This window comes from Nomascus leucogenys, chromosome 3 (genome assembly GCF_006542625.1).
Source record: "Nomascus leucogenys isolate Asia chromosome 3, Asia_NLE_v1, whole genome shotgun sequence".
Taxonomy (NCBI): domain Eukaryota; kingdom Metazoa; phylum Chordata; class Mammalia; order Primates; family Hylobatidae; genus Nomascus; species Nomascus leucogenys.
The window spans coordinates 794,321-812,701 of record NC_044383.1 but is presented as its reverse complement, the minus strand read 5'-3'; the positions used below and the strand labels follow the sequence as shown (position 1 = coordinate 812,701).

General features: G+C 55.5%; 1 protein-coding gene across 1 annotated transcript in view; it reads right to left on the bottom strand.

Moving 5' to 3' along the window:
* CFAP46 (cilia and flagella associated protein 46) overlaps positions 1 to 18,381 on the bottom strand; it is a 114,293-nt gene that overhangs the window by 11,563 nt on the left and 84,349 nt on the right. Inside the window, 11 exon segments of the mRNA XM_030805013.1 lie at positions 1,875 to 2,042; positions 2,554 to 2,636; positions 3,171 to 3,292; positions 3,824 to 3,954; positions 4,593 to 4,669; positions 5,173 to 5,270; positions 13,256 to 13,426; positions 13,948 to 14,127; positions 14,203 to 14,337; positions 16,896 to 17,084; positions 17,802 to 17,990. Of these exon segments, the coding sequence (XP_030660873.1) occupies positions 1,875 to 2,042; positions 2,554 to 2,636; positions 3,171 to 3,292; positions 3,824 to 3,954; positions 4,593 to 4,669; positions 5,173 to 5,270; positions 13,256 to 13,426; positions 13,948 to 14,127; positions 14,203 to 14,337; positions 16,896 to 17,084; positions 17,802 to 17,990 (1,543 nt within the window).

Sequence of the window (18,381 nt, the reverse complement as noted above, 5' to 3'; positions counted from 1 at the left end):
GAATTAGCCTCGTCCTCTTTACGGAATGGCCCGCTGTAGCTCTGGTCATGTTCCCAGGATGAACTCCGCCTTTTTCTAATTTAATCTCACCATGCCAACATTCTTTGGATACTAAGAGATAAGGTTTTTCCATCCTTTCTTTTTAACTTACCATTTTCTTTTTATTTAAAGTGGGTTTCTTGGAGGAAGCATATTTTGAACGCTGAATTTTCATTTAATCAGATGATCTTTTTCTTTTAGTTGGGGGTGTTTAGACACTTAATGTGATGATGGATATGGTTGGGTTGAAATATACTACTATCTTGCTATTTGTTTTTTATTTTTCCTATCTGTTCTCTGTTCCCTTTTTTTCTGTGTTTTTTTGGATGAAGGGTGTGTTTATGATTCCATTTCATCTTCTTCATTATGTGTTTGCTATAAACTCTGTGGGTTGTTTTTCTTGTTTTGTTTTTATTGATTACTTGAGGATGTATAGTTTATAACTTTATCACTCTATCTTCAAGTAATATTATACACTTTCTCCAGAGGATGGAGCCTTTAGATACTTTGCTTCCATTCCCTCCCCCTCATCTTTTGTGCTGTCGTTGTTCATCCCACATTTATGTTATAAAACCCCGTACCATTATTATTTTCTTTTGCTCTAAGCTTTTTGCTCAAAAATATTTTAAAGAGATTTTGAAAATAAAGGAGTTTTAAGTGTTTATCTGTGTTTTCACTATTTTCAGAGCTGTCTCTTTCCCTGGCCTCGCACACAGGCGGTGACCGTCTTCCTGCCGAGGGCTCTGCAGATCTCGGAGTGGCCGTTCCTTGCAGCTCTCTCCTTCCGGGTGTCCCGCCCTGCATGTTGTAGCTGTCAGCTTCCCAGACTCCAAACTGCCTGTCCTCAACTTGGGGAGACCCCTGGGCTCTTCCTGCCCCCCCCCCAACGATGGTGTGGCCTGGAAACTCCCCAGAGAGTAAGAGCTGCGTGGGCCGTGGCGCTCGCCAGCCAACCCCCTTCGAGGACCCCCATCCTGCTCGGACTGCCCGTCAATGTTTGAAAACCCTCATTTCACGTGTGTTTCTCTGGTTTTTATTAGTGTCAGCTGGAAGGACAAATCTCGTCCCTGTTACTTCATCTGAGATGGAAGCTAAAGTCCAATCTATTTATCTTTAATTTGATATCGAAGTGCAGAAAACTGCACACGCCGCAAGTGTAGGGCTTGGGGAAGTTTCACAACCTGGGCACGTCTGCACAGCCAGCACTCAGTCACAGAATGTCATCACCCCCGAATCCCAGCCGAGGTCAGGGCCTTCCACGCTCTCCCCCATGCTTTTCACCGTCTGAGTGACTAACGGAGAGGCTGGCTGTTTACTACACATCTGGTCCCCTCCTTTGAAACAGATATTTGTGGGGGCAAGAGCAGCGTTAAGTTCATCTTCCCTGTGTGTTTAGCACCAGGATACTGGCACATAGCAGGTATTTTATAAATAGTTTTGAGTATTTATATATATACATATATATTTTATTTTTGACAGGGTCTCACTCTGTTGCCCAGGCTGGAGTGCAGTGGCGCCATCGCAGCTCCCCAAAGCCTCAGTCTCCCAGGCTCAAACCATCCTCCCACCTCCCAGCCTCCTGAGTAGCCGGGACCACAGGTGCATGCCACCATGCCCGGCTAATTTTAAAATTTCTTGTAGAGATGCACTCTCACCATGTTGCCCAGGCTGGTATTTATATCCTATAAATATCTTTGAATGAATAAATGCCTAGAAAAATGTTGCAACATTTGATGATTTTTTTTGATAGGAGCTAACATTGTTTCATCTGAAAAAATAATTTAAATATTTCCATTTTAAAATTACACATTAAGGTGGCTGAGGACAGCTCCTACCTGTCTCTTCTCTACGGAGGCGATTCCACAGCATTTGAAGAGAAAATTCTCGTGACACAGAGGAAATTGTCCCTTCATCGAACACAGAGAGACCTTCCAGTGGCAGCTCCAGGAGATGTCTGTCTGCGACCAGGATTATCTCACCCGCAACCTCGGGCTGGACTGTGTCTGGGGACAGCAGTGCAGGGAGGTCAGCTCCTGAAGACGGGACCCTTCCCACGGGGCCGCAGGCTCCGTCTTCTGACTTGGCTGCTGGGCACTGGGAAAGGCTGGCAGCCCGCCTTGACTCCATGCCAACTCCTCCTCCAGATGCCCCAGAACGGGGCGAGGAACAGCCTCCCATCACGCCTGTCCCTCCACACGATCCTTTTTGTTAGCAGGCACGTGTGGTGTGGCGGGGCTGACAATCCACCCATGCGAGGGTGGCTGCTGGGTTCCGTGGTGCCCTCAGGAGGCTTGGCACAGAGCCTCCTAGCTGGAGGGCTGGTCCGTGGCTGTGCACAGAACCTTCCGGGGACCCCATGCGCCGGGAGGCCTCGGGGGGAGGGGCTGCAGGCCTTGTGGGACTCCTGGGTTCCTGACCCCGCTTGGCGTTCCCGGATGGGTGGGTGGATCCCAACCCCACCTCTTCTGGCAGGACAAGCTCCCCAGGCTGAGTGGCCACACCCGCCCCACTCACTGTGTTGTCCTGTGGACATTTTCCCCTCCTTGTCTTTGCCCTTCGACTTCCCTGAATCGGCAACAACCGCAGGTGTCTGCACTCTGAAAGTCAGGTTATATATTCGGGTTTAAGAAACAGACAGAGACAACAAACGCTTGGAATATAGGCGACACCTGCTCAGCCTGTTTCACTCTAAGGCAGCAGCACCACGAATCCCCACGCTCACTTCTGGGGCTGGTCCCACTGAGGTGGGGCTGGGATGAGCCACAGGATTTCGGGATCATCTCTGATCCACCAGCCAAGCTAAACGGTGCCAGGTGTCTGTCCCCTCTGCCTTCCTTCCCACCCCAAATCAAAGGAGCCCGGGCGGCCCCTCGGAGGTGCTTGCCCTCCGACCCCATGCTTGGGCCAGGGGCTGGAGGGGCCGTGGGCAGTGGGCAGTGGGCAGTACTCCTCCAGGCAGGAATGGAGGCAGAACCAGGAAGAACTGCTTCCTGGGAGCAGGCGGGTGGCGCCGAGTCCTGAACAAAGGCGTCCGAGAAGGCACAGCAAGCACACGTGGTTGGCCACGGCGCTGGACACACGTGTCCATGTGTGAGCATGGTGGGGAGCCAGCCTCAAGTCATCCCCGGTACCTGGCCTCGGAGAGGCTGAGCAGGGGGAAGAGCGGCTGCAGAAGCTCCTCCAGGGTCCCCAGGACGCTGCTGAGCCTCTGCACAGGGCGCTCCTTCTCCTCCACCTGCAGGCCTTCTGGCTCCTACTCAATCCAAACAAGAGGCTCCCGTAGCAAACAGGGCGTGTGGCCCAGACCCCGCGAGGGCCAGGCCCCTGCGGAAAGGCCGAGCTCCTGCCCCTTCTGCGAACAGCATGGTGGACAAGGGCGCCTGGCTCGGCAACAAGGGCCCCACAGCATCTGGCCCATCCTCTGGAGGGTCACCCTGAGACCCCAGCCCCCACCCATCTCCTCTGCCCACACCACGGAGGGTCCTGCCTGTGGGGACAGCCGGGCCCAGGTGACCCTGAGCTCTGTGGAGCAGAGTGGGCCGGGCCCCTCCTCTTTCTCTGCGCTTCAGGGATCAGACATGGCCAAGGAGCCCAAGGAGCGAGTTCTCCCCCCACATGGAGCTTGGCCTGGGAGTTGGGCAGTGCCCGGGTATCGGGATGGCCCAAGCCCTTCAGCAGCCGGGCCTAGCGCCCCGCCCCTCCCCCCACCTCGCCGGGGTCCTGGCTTTCAGGGGTGGGGAGCAGAGGGTCCCAGCAGGGTGGCTTGGAGCCTGCAGGGCCTCACCGAGCCTGTGTTCAGGGCCATGTCCTCGCTGTACACCTGGGCCTGGGTCTGCTTCCGGAACTGCTGGGCACAGGCCAGCAGGTGGGAGAAGGCAGTGGGACTCATGGCCAGACGCATCACCTTGCAAGAGCCTGTGGGGACACGGACACACCCTCTGTGGCTGCCCAGGGCTGAGGATGGCAGCTGGACCGTGCGTGGTGAGCACTGGGAAAAGGGCTGCTGTCCCTCAGGAAAGGCTGCATGGATGGAAGTCCCTTCCTCCATGTGGGGTCCCCCTGGTCCCATGCCGTGGAGGGGCCGCCACGTCATCGCACAGCCAGCGGATTGGCCTCCTGGGCCCCAGGGAAGCACACGCCCCATCTACACCTGTTTCCAGAATGTCACAGGCACTACAGACCCCTCCATCCCTGTGGGTGGAGGGCTGGGAGAGGCCACACCCCCAGGACCCCAGCAGCTCCCTGGTGGGCCTTCAGCTTCTGGAAGGAAAGGGCCCGCGTGCAGGGAGCCTGAGGCACAGTGGGCATCAGCTCTGCTCCCACCCCTGCTCCCTTCCCCCCACTGCTCCCCTCCCCACCACTCCCCTCCCCCCCGCTCCCCTCCCCCACTCCTGCCCCTGCTCCCCTCCCCCCTCCCCCTGCTCCCCCAACCTGCTCCCCCTCCCCCTCCGCCTCTCCCCTCACCCTGCCCACACAGCCCTGCTCACCTCCCCACTCTCGCCCCCGATCGGCCTGCCCTGCTCCCCCTCCCCCTCCCCTGCAGCCCTACTCACCTCCCACCGCCTGCACCTTTCCTTTGGCTGCAGTAATGAACTTGGGTTTCTCGTAGGCAGCGCCGTACAGACGGGACCTGCTGGCAAGACGCGGGCCAGGGTCGCAGGCAAGCCGTGAAGGAAACACACCTCACAGCCCAGCTCCAGTGACCTCAGAGGAGCCCAGTGAGGCCACCTCTGCAGACCATGCACCCCCAGCAGGAGCCGGGCACTCCCCGTGTGCGCCTCCAGGGGCACTGCTGGGTGTGCGTGGCCGGTCAGGGTGTGGACTGAGAACAGGCTGGGTCATGCACCGGGCACTTGGGCACGGCCAGTGAGTTCTGTGGTCACTGCCAGAGGCACCGCCGGCTGGCTCCAGGCCAGTGGGAGCTGGAGAGGACAGTGCCGTGTCTCTGGACCGCCCCCACCCTTGGGGTACCCGGTGTCTGTCCGGCACCTTCTCAGGACTGGCCGGGCGTTTCCCGAGTCCCAGCCCTCCCTGGGGTGGGGGTGAGGTGTGGGCAGCCCGCGGCTGGGTCTCTGCCTCCCTGAGGCCTCTCAGCAGGCTGGGGGTGGCCTCAACAGGAAGGAGCGGTTTTACCTGTCCCCTGAGAGGTGCAGAAAGAGGATGCAAAAGGTAGGAGGCATCTCATTCAAGAGGTTAAAATGTTGTTCGGTGACGCAGAGATTTTGCCAAGCCTGTGTGGTGAAAAACGGCTCTCAGTGGATGCATTTAGGACACAGGGACGTCGCTGTGCTGTTCCCCTCATTTCCAGGAGACCTCGCGGCAGAGCCATGGCGGGGGCTTTGTGCCCTTCCTGCCCCAGGCCGGGGCCCTTGGGGCGGGGGGGCCCTGCTGGGAGTGACTCAGGGCTGCCACCAGGGGGCAGCAGAGGCACGCAAGAGTCACTGGCGGCACCAAAATGTCATTTCTCTCCGGTTGTTAATGTTTAGAAACCTGATTTGCATGACGCAAAGTGCATGTTCACCAAACCCAAAATAACAAATGGAAAATTCTCCAGCGGCTCCTCCGTGAGTGGTGCCTTTCCCTCCATCCTTCCTCCTGTGTCCTCCACACCACACATGGAGACATACATGTACAGACACATGGATGCATGCAGACACACACGCGTGCACAGACACACACACGCAGACAGGCACGGACACACACAGACACGCACCCGTGCACAGGCGCACACACGGAGACATGCATGGACACACAGATGCACGTGTACATGGACCCAGACACACAGACGTGCACGGACACAGACACCCACCCGTGCATAGATGTGCTCACGCAGACATGCACACACACATGCACGTGTACACAGATGCACACACGCAGACATGCACGGACACACACAGATGAACGTATACACAAACCCAGACACGCAGACATGCACGGACACAGAAACACACCCGTACCCAGACGCACACACTCACGTAGACATGCACGGACACACATGTGTACACAGCACAGACTCAGAGCCGTGCCCCCATGTTCCCCTGGGGAAGGAAGGCCCTCTCTTCCTGGCCTTAGGCCCCTGGGATGCCAGTCGGCTGTGGTCAAGCGGTGCAGGCGGCGGCTCCAGCCCGTCCACTCCTGTGGACTATGAGTCGGTCTAATACCAGACCCAGTACGCAGTTCGGGCTCCTCACCACCAGTGGCAGGCGGCCACCACAGCCCCTGAGGGCCAGCCAGAGGGCTCCTGGAGGCTTGGGCCTCTCCGCATGGGCAGCCCTCCATCGAGCTGTGAGGCTTGTGGTTCTGAGTCATAGCTTCAAGTTTGCACAAACCAAGCAGTTTTTATAAAACTTATTATCAAAGTAGAATATACAGAAAGCTGTGTAAAAGGCCATGCGTGAAAAGCTTGATGGATTTTTGCAGTGGGCACACCTGTGTGGCCAGGCAAAGAGACGGGACATTGCCGGCCACTGGCCCTCATCCCCACAAGGGGACCACAGCAGATTCTAGCAGCTCAGGTGGGCGTTTCTGCCGGGCCTCTGGCTTGTGCTGTGGGCTTCACCCAGGTGGAGCGTGGGGCTGACCTTCCTCGCTGCAGACCCCACAGCTGGGAACGTCACAGCATCTTCATCTGTTCTGTGGCCAATCGTTGGGGGTCATGAGCAATGCTGCTCCCTGGGGACCTCAGCGAAGGATTTCTGCCGGGCGCGGAGTCAGGTGCAGCCTCGCTGTGTCAGCTACAGTGATTCCGCCAGAACCCTGCCCAGGGGCTGCTGCGCCCAGGGGCTGCTGTGCCAAGGCGGGGGCATGAGGCCCAGGGAGCCTCAGCTGCCCCCATCCCCGTCTCATCCCGACTGGCCGTGTCCTCCTTTTCCATGGGAGCCATTCTGGTTGGTGTCTGGTTATCTGCATCGGGCTTCAATTTTGCATTTCCCTGACTAATGAACTTGAGAACCATTAAAATTGTTTATTGGCCACACAAATATCTGCTTTTGTGAGATTCCAACCTCGTGCCATCTTCAATCAGTGTCTCCTTTTTTTACTGAAAAGGGATCCACACCCTTCATCCACGTGGGACGCACGTGTGTTGGCAACCTAGTGTCAATATCTTCTCTTCTCATTCTCTGTGGCTGCCCCTCGACTCTCGGCAGAGTGTTTTGATGAACAGAACTTCTCAATTTCATCGTAGTCTGATTTGTCATTTTTCTCTTGTACGGCTCCTACCCTGTCTCCCGTGGCCACGGGGGAGTGGCACAGCCCCAGGTCCCCACAAGGGACACAGCCCTGGGCCACCTGCCAGGCCATCTCTGCGGAAAACAACATTGCTAATAGCTCAGGGGAACCAGGCTAAGACCTCACGGGAAGGAGGAAGAGCTTCCGTGAACCCTCGGCTACAGAGAGAACTGGTGGCTTCACAGCACAGAGCCTCTCGGCCCACACACAGGGAACAACACCCAAGTTCTTCCGTCTCTTGGTTCTGTATTTTCTTTTCAGTCTTTCTACATTTTATCTTTTTCTAGTCTTCTTGTTCTGTATTCAATACAAGTGCTGATAGGGCGTACATTTCCACTCTTGGGGAAAACTTTTCAATATTGTACCATTAAATACGATGCATGCTAGGGCGGTATAGATATTCTTTATTAGATTAAGGACATTTGCTTCTATCTTAATTTTAAAAATCATGAGTGGATGTTGGATTTTGAAAGACACCTTTTTTGCACCTGTCAAGGTGATTCTGCGTTTGTCTCCTTTTCCTTCTGTTAACATGGTCAATGATATTGAATGATTTTTGAATATTGAACCACATGGAACACAACCACTTCACACTGACGTGGTGCCCTTTATAACTGCTGGACTTTATTTGCTGTATTTTGTTAGGATTTGTGTGTAATAGTGATGAGAGAGGTTTTCCTTTCTTGTAATGTCCCTGCTAAGTTTCCAGTGTCAATGTTCATCTGGCCTCTTAGTAAAAGAGGAAGTTTTTTGCTTTATTTCTACTTTCCATGAGTTTTGAAAGTGGTTATTTATTCTTTCAGTTTCTGGAAGAATTTACTGGTGAAGCCAGTGGGGTCTGGGTTTTCTTTGTAGCAACATTTTAAATAAAAGATTCCATTTCTTTAACAGACACTGAATCATTTGGATTTTCTACACTTCTGTTGGCTTTGGTGAGCTGTGTTTTGTTGAGGAGTTGGTCCGTTTGAGTCCAGTGTCACCTGTATTGGGGTAAGGCTGTCAAGAACATTCTGTGCAAACTTTCAATGCCTGCACCATCTCAGGGATGGGTCTTTTTCTTACTGATACTGGAAACTCACCTTTTCCCTTTCTTTCTTGAGCAGGGGTTTCTCCATTTCATTGTCTTCTCTTTGGAACCAACTTGTGCCTTGGATTTCCTCTGCTGGTTTTGACTTCGCTGTTTCTGATGTTGTATTGATTTGTCCTCTTTCATTTTTATTAGATGTTATTTATCGTTGTTGTGCAGCTTCTTGAAATCAAAGCTTAAATCAAGGTTTCTTTCTGGCTTTCTTCTTGTATTCAAGGCTGTATTTTTCCTGTAACCCATTTGAGCTAAGTTGCATAAGTTTTTATTTGCAGCATTTTCATTCCCTAAGTCAGTTTAAATCTAAGTCAGTTTAAAGTGTTTTCTGAATTCCGCTGTGACTTCTTCTTTGACTAATTTGATCATCGTAAGTAACTGTTTAATTTCAAGGCGCCTGTGTTTCTCACAGGTCCATTTTTGTTACTGATTTCCCGCTTTACGTCACCGTGGTTGGAAAACACACACTGAGTGACCTTGGTACTGGGGATCTCTGCTGTGGCTGTGTGTGGCCCAGCGCTGGTCGGTTTTAGCCACGTCTGGTGAGGGCCTTCTCGCAGGTGGGGACGCCAAAGAGTCCGGGGTGGCGCAGGGCATTCCGTGGCGAGGGAGCTGAGTGTGCCAGCTCAAGTCTCTCCTCCTCTTCCTATAAAGCCACCAGTCCCGCTCCCAGGATAACCCCTGAATCTAAAACCATTAATTAGATCAACCCATTCATGAGTTTTGGAGGGAACATTCAAACCATAGCATTCTGCCCCCAAAACTCATGTCCTTCTCATGTACAAATACATTCCTATAAACCCCGTAGCCCCAAAGTCTTAACTTGTTCCAGCAGCACCTCAAAAGTCCGAAGTTCAGAGTCTTATCTATGAGCCTGTGAAATCAAAACAAGTTCTCGACTTCCGACATACAGCGGTGGGACCAGCTGAGACGTTCCCACTTGAAAACGGGAATAGGCAAGATGAGGAGTGGAGGCTCCAAGCAAGCCCCAACCCCACAGGGCTGACGTGATCCTAACTTCAGGGAACGGTCTCTTCCGACAGCACCTGCTGCCTCTGGACACACGGGCTGGGGGTTGGGCCTCCCCGATGGCTTTGCTGGGTGCAGCCCACATGGCTGCTCTTTCGGGTGGGAGTCCAGTGCCTGAAGCTTCCCAAGCTGCCAGGTCCTGGTGGGGGTCCTGTTCCCGTGGCTGCACTAGGCTTTGCTCTGCTGGGGCTGTCTGTGGTGGCTCCATCCCTGGGACGAGTCTCTACCCAGGCGCCCAGGCTTTCAATGGCATCCTTTGAAATCTGGATGGAGGCTGCCAAGCCTCCATCTTGCTCTCTGCAAGCCTGCAGAATCAGTGCCATGTGGCTGTGGCCAATGCTGTGGCCACATCTTCTTGAGCTGTGGGTCTATCTGCACCAGAGCTGCCTGAGCCACCCCTGGGGCTGCCATGGAGAGCTGCACTGGAATTTAGGGAGCATGGTCCCCAGCAGGCCCTGGGCAGGGAGCCTGTGGAGGGCACCTCTGGCCCATCCACCAGTACAATTCTACCCTCCATGGCCTCCAGGCTTGCAACGGGAGGGCAGCCTTGAGGATCTCTGAAATGCCTTCTGGGTGTTCCTTCCACTGCCTTGAAGAACAGCACTGGCCCATTCTCTCTGTGCTGACTTTTGGTGAATGGTCTAGAGCCTTGGCTCCTCTCCTAGGCACACCTTTCACTCTCTATGTGGCCAGGCTAAGAGCTTCCAGATCCTTCTGCTCACTTTTCTTTCGATGATAAATTCCACCTCCGAGTTATTTTTTCCCTTTTGCAGCTCAGTGTAGTGGTTAGAAGTAGCCACGCAGCAGTCTAATTCTTTGCTGCTTGAATATTTATTCTATCAGATACCCTTGTTCACCACTCTCAAGTTCAGCCTTTGACAAAGCTGTTCCATGTGGACGGTTCAGCCAAGGTCTTTGCTAATTTATGACGAGGCTGGCCTTTATTCTAGGTTTTAATACCTTGCTCTACAGTTCCATCTGAAATCTCATCAGAATGGCCTTTCCTGTCCAAATCAGCATTCTGGTCACGACCACTTAACAGATCTCTAAAGAGTTCCAAACTTTCCATCATCTTGTCTTCTAGGCAGGCCCTCACCAGAATCACCCTCAATGATCCATTTACAGACATACTGGGTTTTTTAAAGCCTTCTCCTCCAAATGCTTTCAGCCTCTGCTCATTACTTAGTTCCAAAGCTGCTTCCATATTTTCAAGTATTCATTATTGTCAACCACCCCACTCCTGGTACCAATTTTCTTAGTCCATTTCCAGTTGCTTATAGCAGAATATCTGAAACTGAGTAATTTATAAAGAAAAGGAAATTGTTTCTTACAGTTCTGGAGGCTGAGAAGTCCAAGGTCAAAGGGCTGCATCTGATGAAGGCCTTCTTGCAGGTAGGGCCTCTGCAGAGTCCTGAGGTGGCCCAGGATGACACTCGGTGAGGGGCTGTGTTAGCCCAGGTCTTCTCCTCTTCTCATACAGCCACCATCCCCACTCCCATGATAACCATAATCCATTAACTTGTTAGTCAACAAATGGGCTGATCCATTCATGAGCCCTCATGACCCAGTTACCTCTTAAAGGCTCCACCTCTCAATACTGCCACATTGGGCATTGTTTCAACATGAGTTTCAAGGGAGACAAACGTTCAAATCATAGCACTCTTGCTCTTTTTCCAATTTCCCCCTCAGACGGGGTCTTTTCTTCAGTCTGTTTCTCAGTCACAGATTCAACCATGGGCTGCCTTCACTTTTCCCTAAAACCCCCACATTGAGACCTCCATTTAGGAGAGCACATATGGGGTGCTGCAGGGGACACTATGTCCTGGAGGCTGCATCCTCTCCAGGCACCACAAGACCACAGCAGATTTCACTGCCTTCCAGAAGGTTCCAGGGGAACGTCCCTAAGGCCCAGGACCTGGTGGGCGTTCCCAGGGTGCTGTTAGGCTCTGGTCTCCGTGGGTGTTCCCACGCTGCTGTGGGGCTGCTGCTGGTGGGCGTTCCCAGGGTGCTTTTGGGCTCCAGTCTCAGTGGGTGTTTCCAGGGTGCTGTGGGGGCTCTGCTCTCAATGGGCATTCCCAGGATGCAGTGCAGGGGCTGCAGTCCTAGCTGCAGTGCAGTGACCTCTCCCCTCCTGGCTCCAGGCTCGCTCCTTCTCCTCCTTGCAGAGCTTCTGTTGACACCAGTCCCAGCTGATTTCCGAATTGTCCAGTGGCCCCCAGGATAGACAGTGAGGGTTGACTCACTGCAGCAGATGCTCTCAGTGCAAAAATTTTAGCTTAGCTAGTACTCATTGCTTCCACGGCTGATAACTTTTAAAATATGAGGCTCTGCCATTCACCAGCCTTTCCCGAGGCTGCTGCAGTGGGCCTGCTGTGGCCTACGACGTCCCCCAGCCCGACTGCAATGAGTCTGTGCCTGGCTGAGAGTCGGTGCAGCTTTCCCATGAGAATTCCTGAAACAGGAGGGCCTGAGGAGTGGTGACCCCCATCGTGGTGATTGATGGCTCCCACATGTGAAGCCCCAGGCTGCCTCCTGGCCCTACACTCAGTTCTGCACACACACTGGTGTCCTTGGTCCCCAGAGCTCCTATGGGGTGAGCTCTGCCTGGTCTGCAGCCATGGGGGAGGGAGAGCCATGACTCCTGTGCCTAGCTCACCCACAGCAGGTGCTCTGGTGCCGGCCTGGCTGCTTGCTCCTCATGGGTCCAGTAAGTGCTGCCTGGAGCAGCCCATTTTTTTTGAGATGGGGGTCTCACTATGTTGGTCAGGCTGGGCATCAGTGGCTATTCACAGGCACTATCATGGCTCACTGCAGCCTCGAACTCCTGGGCTCAAGTGATCCTCCTGCCTCAGGCTCCTGAGTAGCTGGGACTACAGGTGCGTGCCCCCAACGCCCGGCTTAGCCCATTTTTATTCCTGCTTGCCATGCACACCCTCCTGGACCCAGCTCCAGCAGGGCCATGTGCATCAGCATATTTCTCCAGGCGCAGGGCCAGGCTGTGTCACCTTCTCCTGTCCTCAGGCCTGGGCTGGGTCTGCAGGCCCATTGCCTCCACCCTCCATCCTCTCAGCTTCAGAAGGACGGCAGCTTTCCAGGTTTCCACCTCTGGGTTGAGTCACCAGTTCTCAGCTGGGGCCATGTTGTGCCCACTGGTGATGTCTGCAGACATCTCTGGATGTCACAATGACAGGGGTGCTCCTGTCACCCAGTGGTGGATGCTGCCCCCACCCCACCCTCACCAGCAAAGCATTGCCCCCCAAACAGCCCTGGACGAGGGGATATTTGGTCAGGTCCATCCCAACGAGAGGACCAGGGAGGCAGCCACACAGCCAAAGGAGGGAGGGGCCCCATCAGGCCACGCTTGTCTGTTTCCCACAATTCAAGAAATGTCGTTGTCTTTTTTCTTTAAATACTGCCATTTGCACCTGCTAATCTGAATAAAAGATGCCATTAGCTATCCTGCTCTACAGAAATGCTTCTCAAGATTAAACCCTTAGACCTGACCAAGGTGTAAAATATTTCCTTAAACAGAGGTAGGGAACATGCAGCTCCAATCCACGAGGCCCTCAGGGCACTGCTGGCCCATCTGCTGGTCAGCTCTTGGCTGCAGGCCTGGCTGTGCGTTTGTAGTTGTGACCTCGCCAACCTCACTGCACCCACCAGGTGGGCCGTTACTACCCCCACAAAGACCAGGAGGACCCTGAGGCTTGGAGAGGCGACCCAGGCATACACGACTGGAGGCACGGGGAGGGACGGCTCATGAGCTGGGGGGTGAGAAAGGCTGCCCTCGCTCAAGTGTGGGACTGTGAGGCTGCAGTGTCTGTCCGCAGAGCTCCAGAGCTGCGGGCAGGTTCCGCGGCATCCCTGCCCGCTTACCTTGGACACGGCAGCCAGCCTCTGCTCCACACTGGCACCCAGGCTGGTGGTGGTCCTGTCTTGGCGCTGGAGCTGGTGCTGTAGCTGCAGCAGGGCTGCCAGCTGTGAGCTGCTGGTGTTGGCCGTGGCTGCAAGCAGGACATCCCTCATCGTCTCCGAGGCCGAGCAGCTCTGAAAGGGAGCAGGGGAGGTGTGCCAGGGGCCCGAGGCCTGGGTGGGGAGGCCTTGCACCTTGCGGAGGGTGCGCAGCGGCTGCAGCCTGGGAGCAGGAGTGGGCTGGCTCTCCTGGGATGCTGGCTCCTCCTGGCACCTGCAGAGTCGCGTGGGGACACGCTTGTTCCCTCTGTGAGGTCCACACGGACAGGGTGCTGCTGGCCTGCGACTGCTGGGTCTCCATGTCTGCCCGATCTTCTATGGGACCTCTGTGAGGTCCACATGGACAGGGACCTGCTGGCCTGTGACTGCCAGGTCTCCGTGTCTGGCCAATGCAGGGGTTCGGGGATAAGCACACGAATGCATGTTCTCTCTGAGCCACAAGTTTATGTGGCCGGCAGGCTCCCGCTGCTTGAGGACCCCGGCCTGCGGCCTGCTTCTCTAATGGCGTCCCCCCAAGGCAAGGGCCCCAGCTGAAGCCCAGGGTCCTCCCTCCTCCATGAAGGGCCTGGCTGGAGGTGCGCGGGGCAGAGACACACCTGAGACAGAGCCAGGAACTGGCAGGTAGTTGCAGGGTCCAGGGTGCCGACACACTCCACCACCTCCAGGCTGGCGGCTGCTGCGACATCCAGGAGGCCACAACCAAGGGCCACCTGTAGGCACTGCAGCAGCACCTCTGACGCCTGAGCCAGGTACTGCTGGGCCAGAACCATCCTCCTCTGTGGGGCGCAAGGCTCAGGCTCAGGCTGGGTTCTGGGCAGAGGCCACACGAGGGGCAGGAGGGGCAGCCGCACCTTCAGGTCCTTGCCTCTCCTGCCATGCTCCTCCGGGGCTGCCCTGGAGGCCGGCGGGTCCCTGCCGGACTTTGTGGCACCCTCTTCCTCTACCTCCAGCTCCAGAGACTTGAGGCCGCTCAGCTTGGCGCCCACCTGTGACATACACTGCAGGTTGGCGGGCACTTCTGGGTTCCTGCTTGGTCGGCATGGGGAGGGCCCACCCAGGGAGGCCGGGGTGGTCGGGCTCCTCTGCAGGGTCCCCAGGTGGGGGGCACCGCAGGACGCAGCGTGGCCTCTCACCGTCCCAAACCCTCCACCCCTGAGTTGATGCAGCGTGGCCCTGAACCGCGAGCCTGGGCGAGGGGACACTGGAGCCTGGACGAAGGGATGCTGCAGCCGGGGTGAGGACGAAGCCCCCGGAGGAAGCCAGCCTGAGTCATGTGGGCCTGGAATCCAACACATTCCCAGGGGGCTCTCGTTCCTGTCCTTTGGAAACACCTTTCCTGGAACCAGCCAGCACTGAGGCCGAGGCATCCACCGGCCCTCAGGAGCCCCTGGTCTGGCCGAGACACAAGCCCCACCTGGGCATAGGAAGCTCAGGCAGCCCCTGAAGAACCTGGGTTGAGAGGGAGCCCCCTGGGTTTTCGGGACACAAGGTATCGCAGTGCCAAATCTGTATATGCACCCAATGATCAGGCATCAAAATAAAGAAAACATTGATAGAAATGCTGAAGGAGTGATGGACAAGCCCCTGTTCTAGTAGGCTGCCTGAATGCAGGCGAAAACCAGCAAGCACGCTGGAGGCAGGGCAGCCGTGGCCACCTGACACGCACGGAGCCTGGCCCCTTTCACGACGGAGCACACGCCATTCAGACGTGTGCAGAACATTTACCAAAACCGACCAGGGCTGCACCACGTGCAGCCACTGCAGAGTCCCCAGCACCGAGATCACTCGGTGTGTTTTCAACCACCAGGACGTTAAACTGGAAGTCACTCATGAAAACAGACCCATAAGAAACACAGTCGCCTTGAAATTAAACAAGATACAATCATCCAGTCAGTCAAATGAGAAATTGCAATGGAATTTATAAAACGGACTTAGAGAATGAAAATACCGAGGGAGGAGAAAAGGAAAAGTCAGTGAGGCCGACAGCCAAGGCTGGTCCTTGGAGAAACAGCCTGAAATGTCACAGCCAGAGGCAGAGAGAGAGCTGCCAGGCAGCTGCAGTGGCACCAGTGAGCGGGGGGACCAGCAGAGAAGCCTTCGTTCTCCGGGTCATCAGCCGGCTCCCGGGAAAAGCTTCCTCCCCTTTTCAGGCATGAACACGGTGGGCTCCGAGGGAACCTGCGTGGGTTGTGGGAGGGGGTGGGGGGGCTTATCCAAAACACACCCACAGCTGCACAATCAAGAGAGGCTGTGCTTTGTGCTCCCTAAAGACACGCCCGCAGCGGCACAGATAAGGAAGTCACAAGAACAGCGAAAGGGACGAGCGGACTTTCTCATCAAAGCGTTCGGATTCAACCGTGAAAACGGCAGCCCACTCGGGCCCCCTCTCCACCGCAGAGAGCTTCTTTCACTTATTAAACTTTCACTGCAACCTCTCCCTGTGTCCACGCGCCTTAATTTTCTGGGTTGTGAGACGATGGACAACGAGCTCAGATAACACCTTAGACAAGGTGACCAGCAACCCTAGACCGTGTCAATCCTACGTATCAAAACTTGGGAGACTAAAATGGGAGTTAGAGGAAAAATATAGCCTTGAATACAAGGAAAAGGCCAGAAAACCCTTGATTTAAGCTCTGATTTCAAGAAGCTGAACAACAACATAAATCATATCTAAGGACAGCAAAAGGCAGGTACGTCCAGGCCTGGCCTGCATGGGGCGGGGGCCGCGGAAGAAGCCTGTGCGCTCCACATGGGACTTGGCGTCTGCTCTGCCCCGGCCCCTCCTCGCTGGGGCACCATCAGCAGCATTCACGGAAGAGGACGCAGCTCAGAGGCGGCCCTGCCAACTCTCGCTTCTGGTCCACGCCCACCCGCTACCCAAGCAGGCCAACGGAGGCTGGTTGCACGGAGAGCCACGATTCCATCAATTCACTCGAGGTGCGTCAAGTCCTGTGCTAGGTCCTGAAGACGCAGGACAGACAACATCTCAGGGCCGACCCAGGGCTGCACGGCACCTGGTGGGGGGACTGCCCTGGGCGTGGAGCCAGGCACACATGGCGTGGGTGCTCTGGTCCCTGAGGGTGTCTCCCTGAGGAGCTGGTGTGTGGGGACGAGCCCAGCTTCTCTGCTGGGGCAGGTGCCTTCCAGAGGAGGAGCCGGCATCTGCACAGGTATTTAGGAAGGTGACCTGAGGGCTTGCAGGGCTTGCTGGGGCCATCACCAGGGGCGGGCTGCGTGGTGGGGTGGGCTGGCTCCGTGCTGGTGTGGGTCAACCCACGTGCCCGCCTGCCCTCCCTGCCTACTCCACAGACGCTGTGGTTCCCTCCCAGGTCTGTTCCGGAAGGCCTGTGTTTTGCCAGCCCCATTTCTTCCCTCACGCCTGCTTCCTACGTTTTTCTCTCTTCCTGGGGCCATGCCCTTCTTAGGGGAGGATGACACGAATTGTCTGCTACAATCAGGGGAGTCCTAAACACTTCGCTTGTGTTTTTTAGGCATGGGCGACAAATGTCAGAGCCAGACTTGGGATAGAAGCAGGAGCACCTACCGAGGGGCCCTCCTCCCAGTAGCAGGCAGGGCGCACAGGGTCGGCTTGCATGGCCAGCAGGTGCAGGGCCCTCCCGGCCAGGCCCAGGAGCCGGGCGCGGATCTCCACACAGCCCACGCTCAGCGGCTGCAGGCTCCCCAGCTGCGCCAGTGCCCCGTGTGCCAGAGTCCGCGTCAGCGTGAACCATTGCTTCGAAAAGACAGACACGTTACAGCTGCCACCCCAAGGGCAACCGCCCACCCTGCCCAGGGGACCCAGTGAGCCCGCCCTGGTGTCCCCTGTGGGTGGGGACACTGGGGAGCTCTGAGAAACAGCCCTGCCCCACAGGGTGCCGCACGCGCAGGGAGGGTCTCCGGGGCTCTGGTGTGGGGGTCAGACGTCTGCTCATAGAACCTTAATTCAGAGCTCACTGACAAATCAGTTTTAGGCCCGTCTTTGGTCCATTTATACTTATGCAAATTTATACTTATGTAAATTAATCTGAGTCATGTTTCATGAAGTCTAAGAAAATGGAAAATGGAAGAATGTATATTTCCCTCAAAACATTCTACATATTCAACTTTTTTTTTTACCAAAATGGAGTCCATCTCTATTGAGCTCTTTAATCCACATATGCATTAATTATTAATATGAATTAATTAGTCAAAGCAAATTCATGAGTCGGGAAGGGCAGCTGTGGCTCATATAGGAAACACCCCCGCAATGGGACCTCGATTTTATGAGCCAATTCAGTCTCCCCAAATGGTGAGACAAAGCCCGGGAGCTGCCTCTGCTGCAAGAGGTCCCCAGCTGACCCGCACCGCCAGGCGCGCAGGGATGGAGACGGCTCCTGCTGGAACGGGGCCCCCTCAGCGGCACTGTGGCCTGGCGCTCCCTCCACAGGGCATCTGTGACCCCAGCAATTACCAGGCCGACGGAAGTGTAGTCACTGGTGTTCTGCAGATAGTCTGCCAGCAGCTTCTCCAGGGACCCCTGCTCACTCTGCTGCCCGCAGGCCTCCTCCCAGATGAACCGGAGCATGTCCAGAGCCATTTCCACGAGGCCGAGCTTGAGGTGCGCCAGCTTCCTCATGAGGGGCGTGTTGATGTTCTGCAACTGAGGGGGTCAGGGGTGCCTCTGAAGCATGGAAGCTTCTGGTAAGCCTGAATCTACATCCCCACAGCTTGGACGAGGCATAACTGACATAAGAAACTCATAATAAACTGCACAGATCTACAGTGGAAAACTGACACACTTTGAAACCATCACCACCTTGGAGATAGCGCAGTAGCCCTCACCCCCAGATCTCTTCGCGCCCCCTCGTGTTCCCTCCCGGTCACCTAGCTGCCTGCCGGCACCCCGCATTCCTTTGCATTTTGCAGAACTGTACCTAAGTGGAAGCGCACAGCGTGCGGTCTTTCCGTCTGATTCATTTTCCTCGGCGAAGTCACCGTGAGACTCCCCCATGCGGCTGCATGCACGCTCCTTCCCTCTCACAGCCGGCACT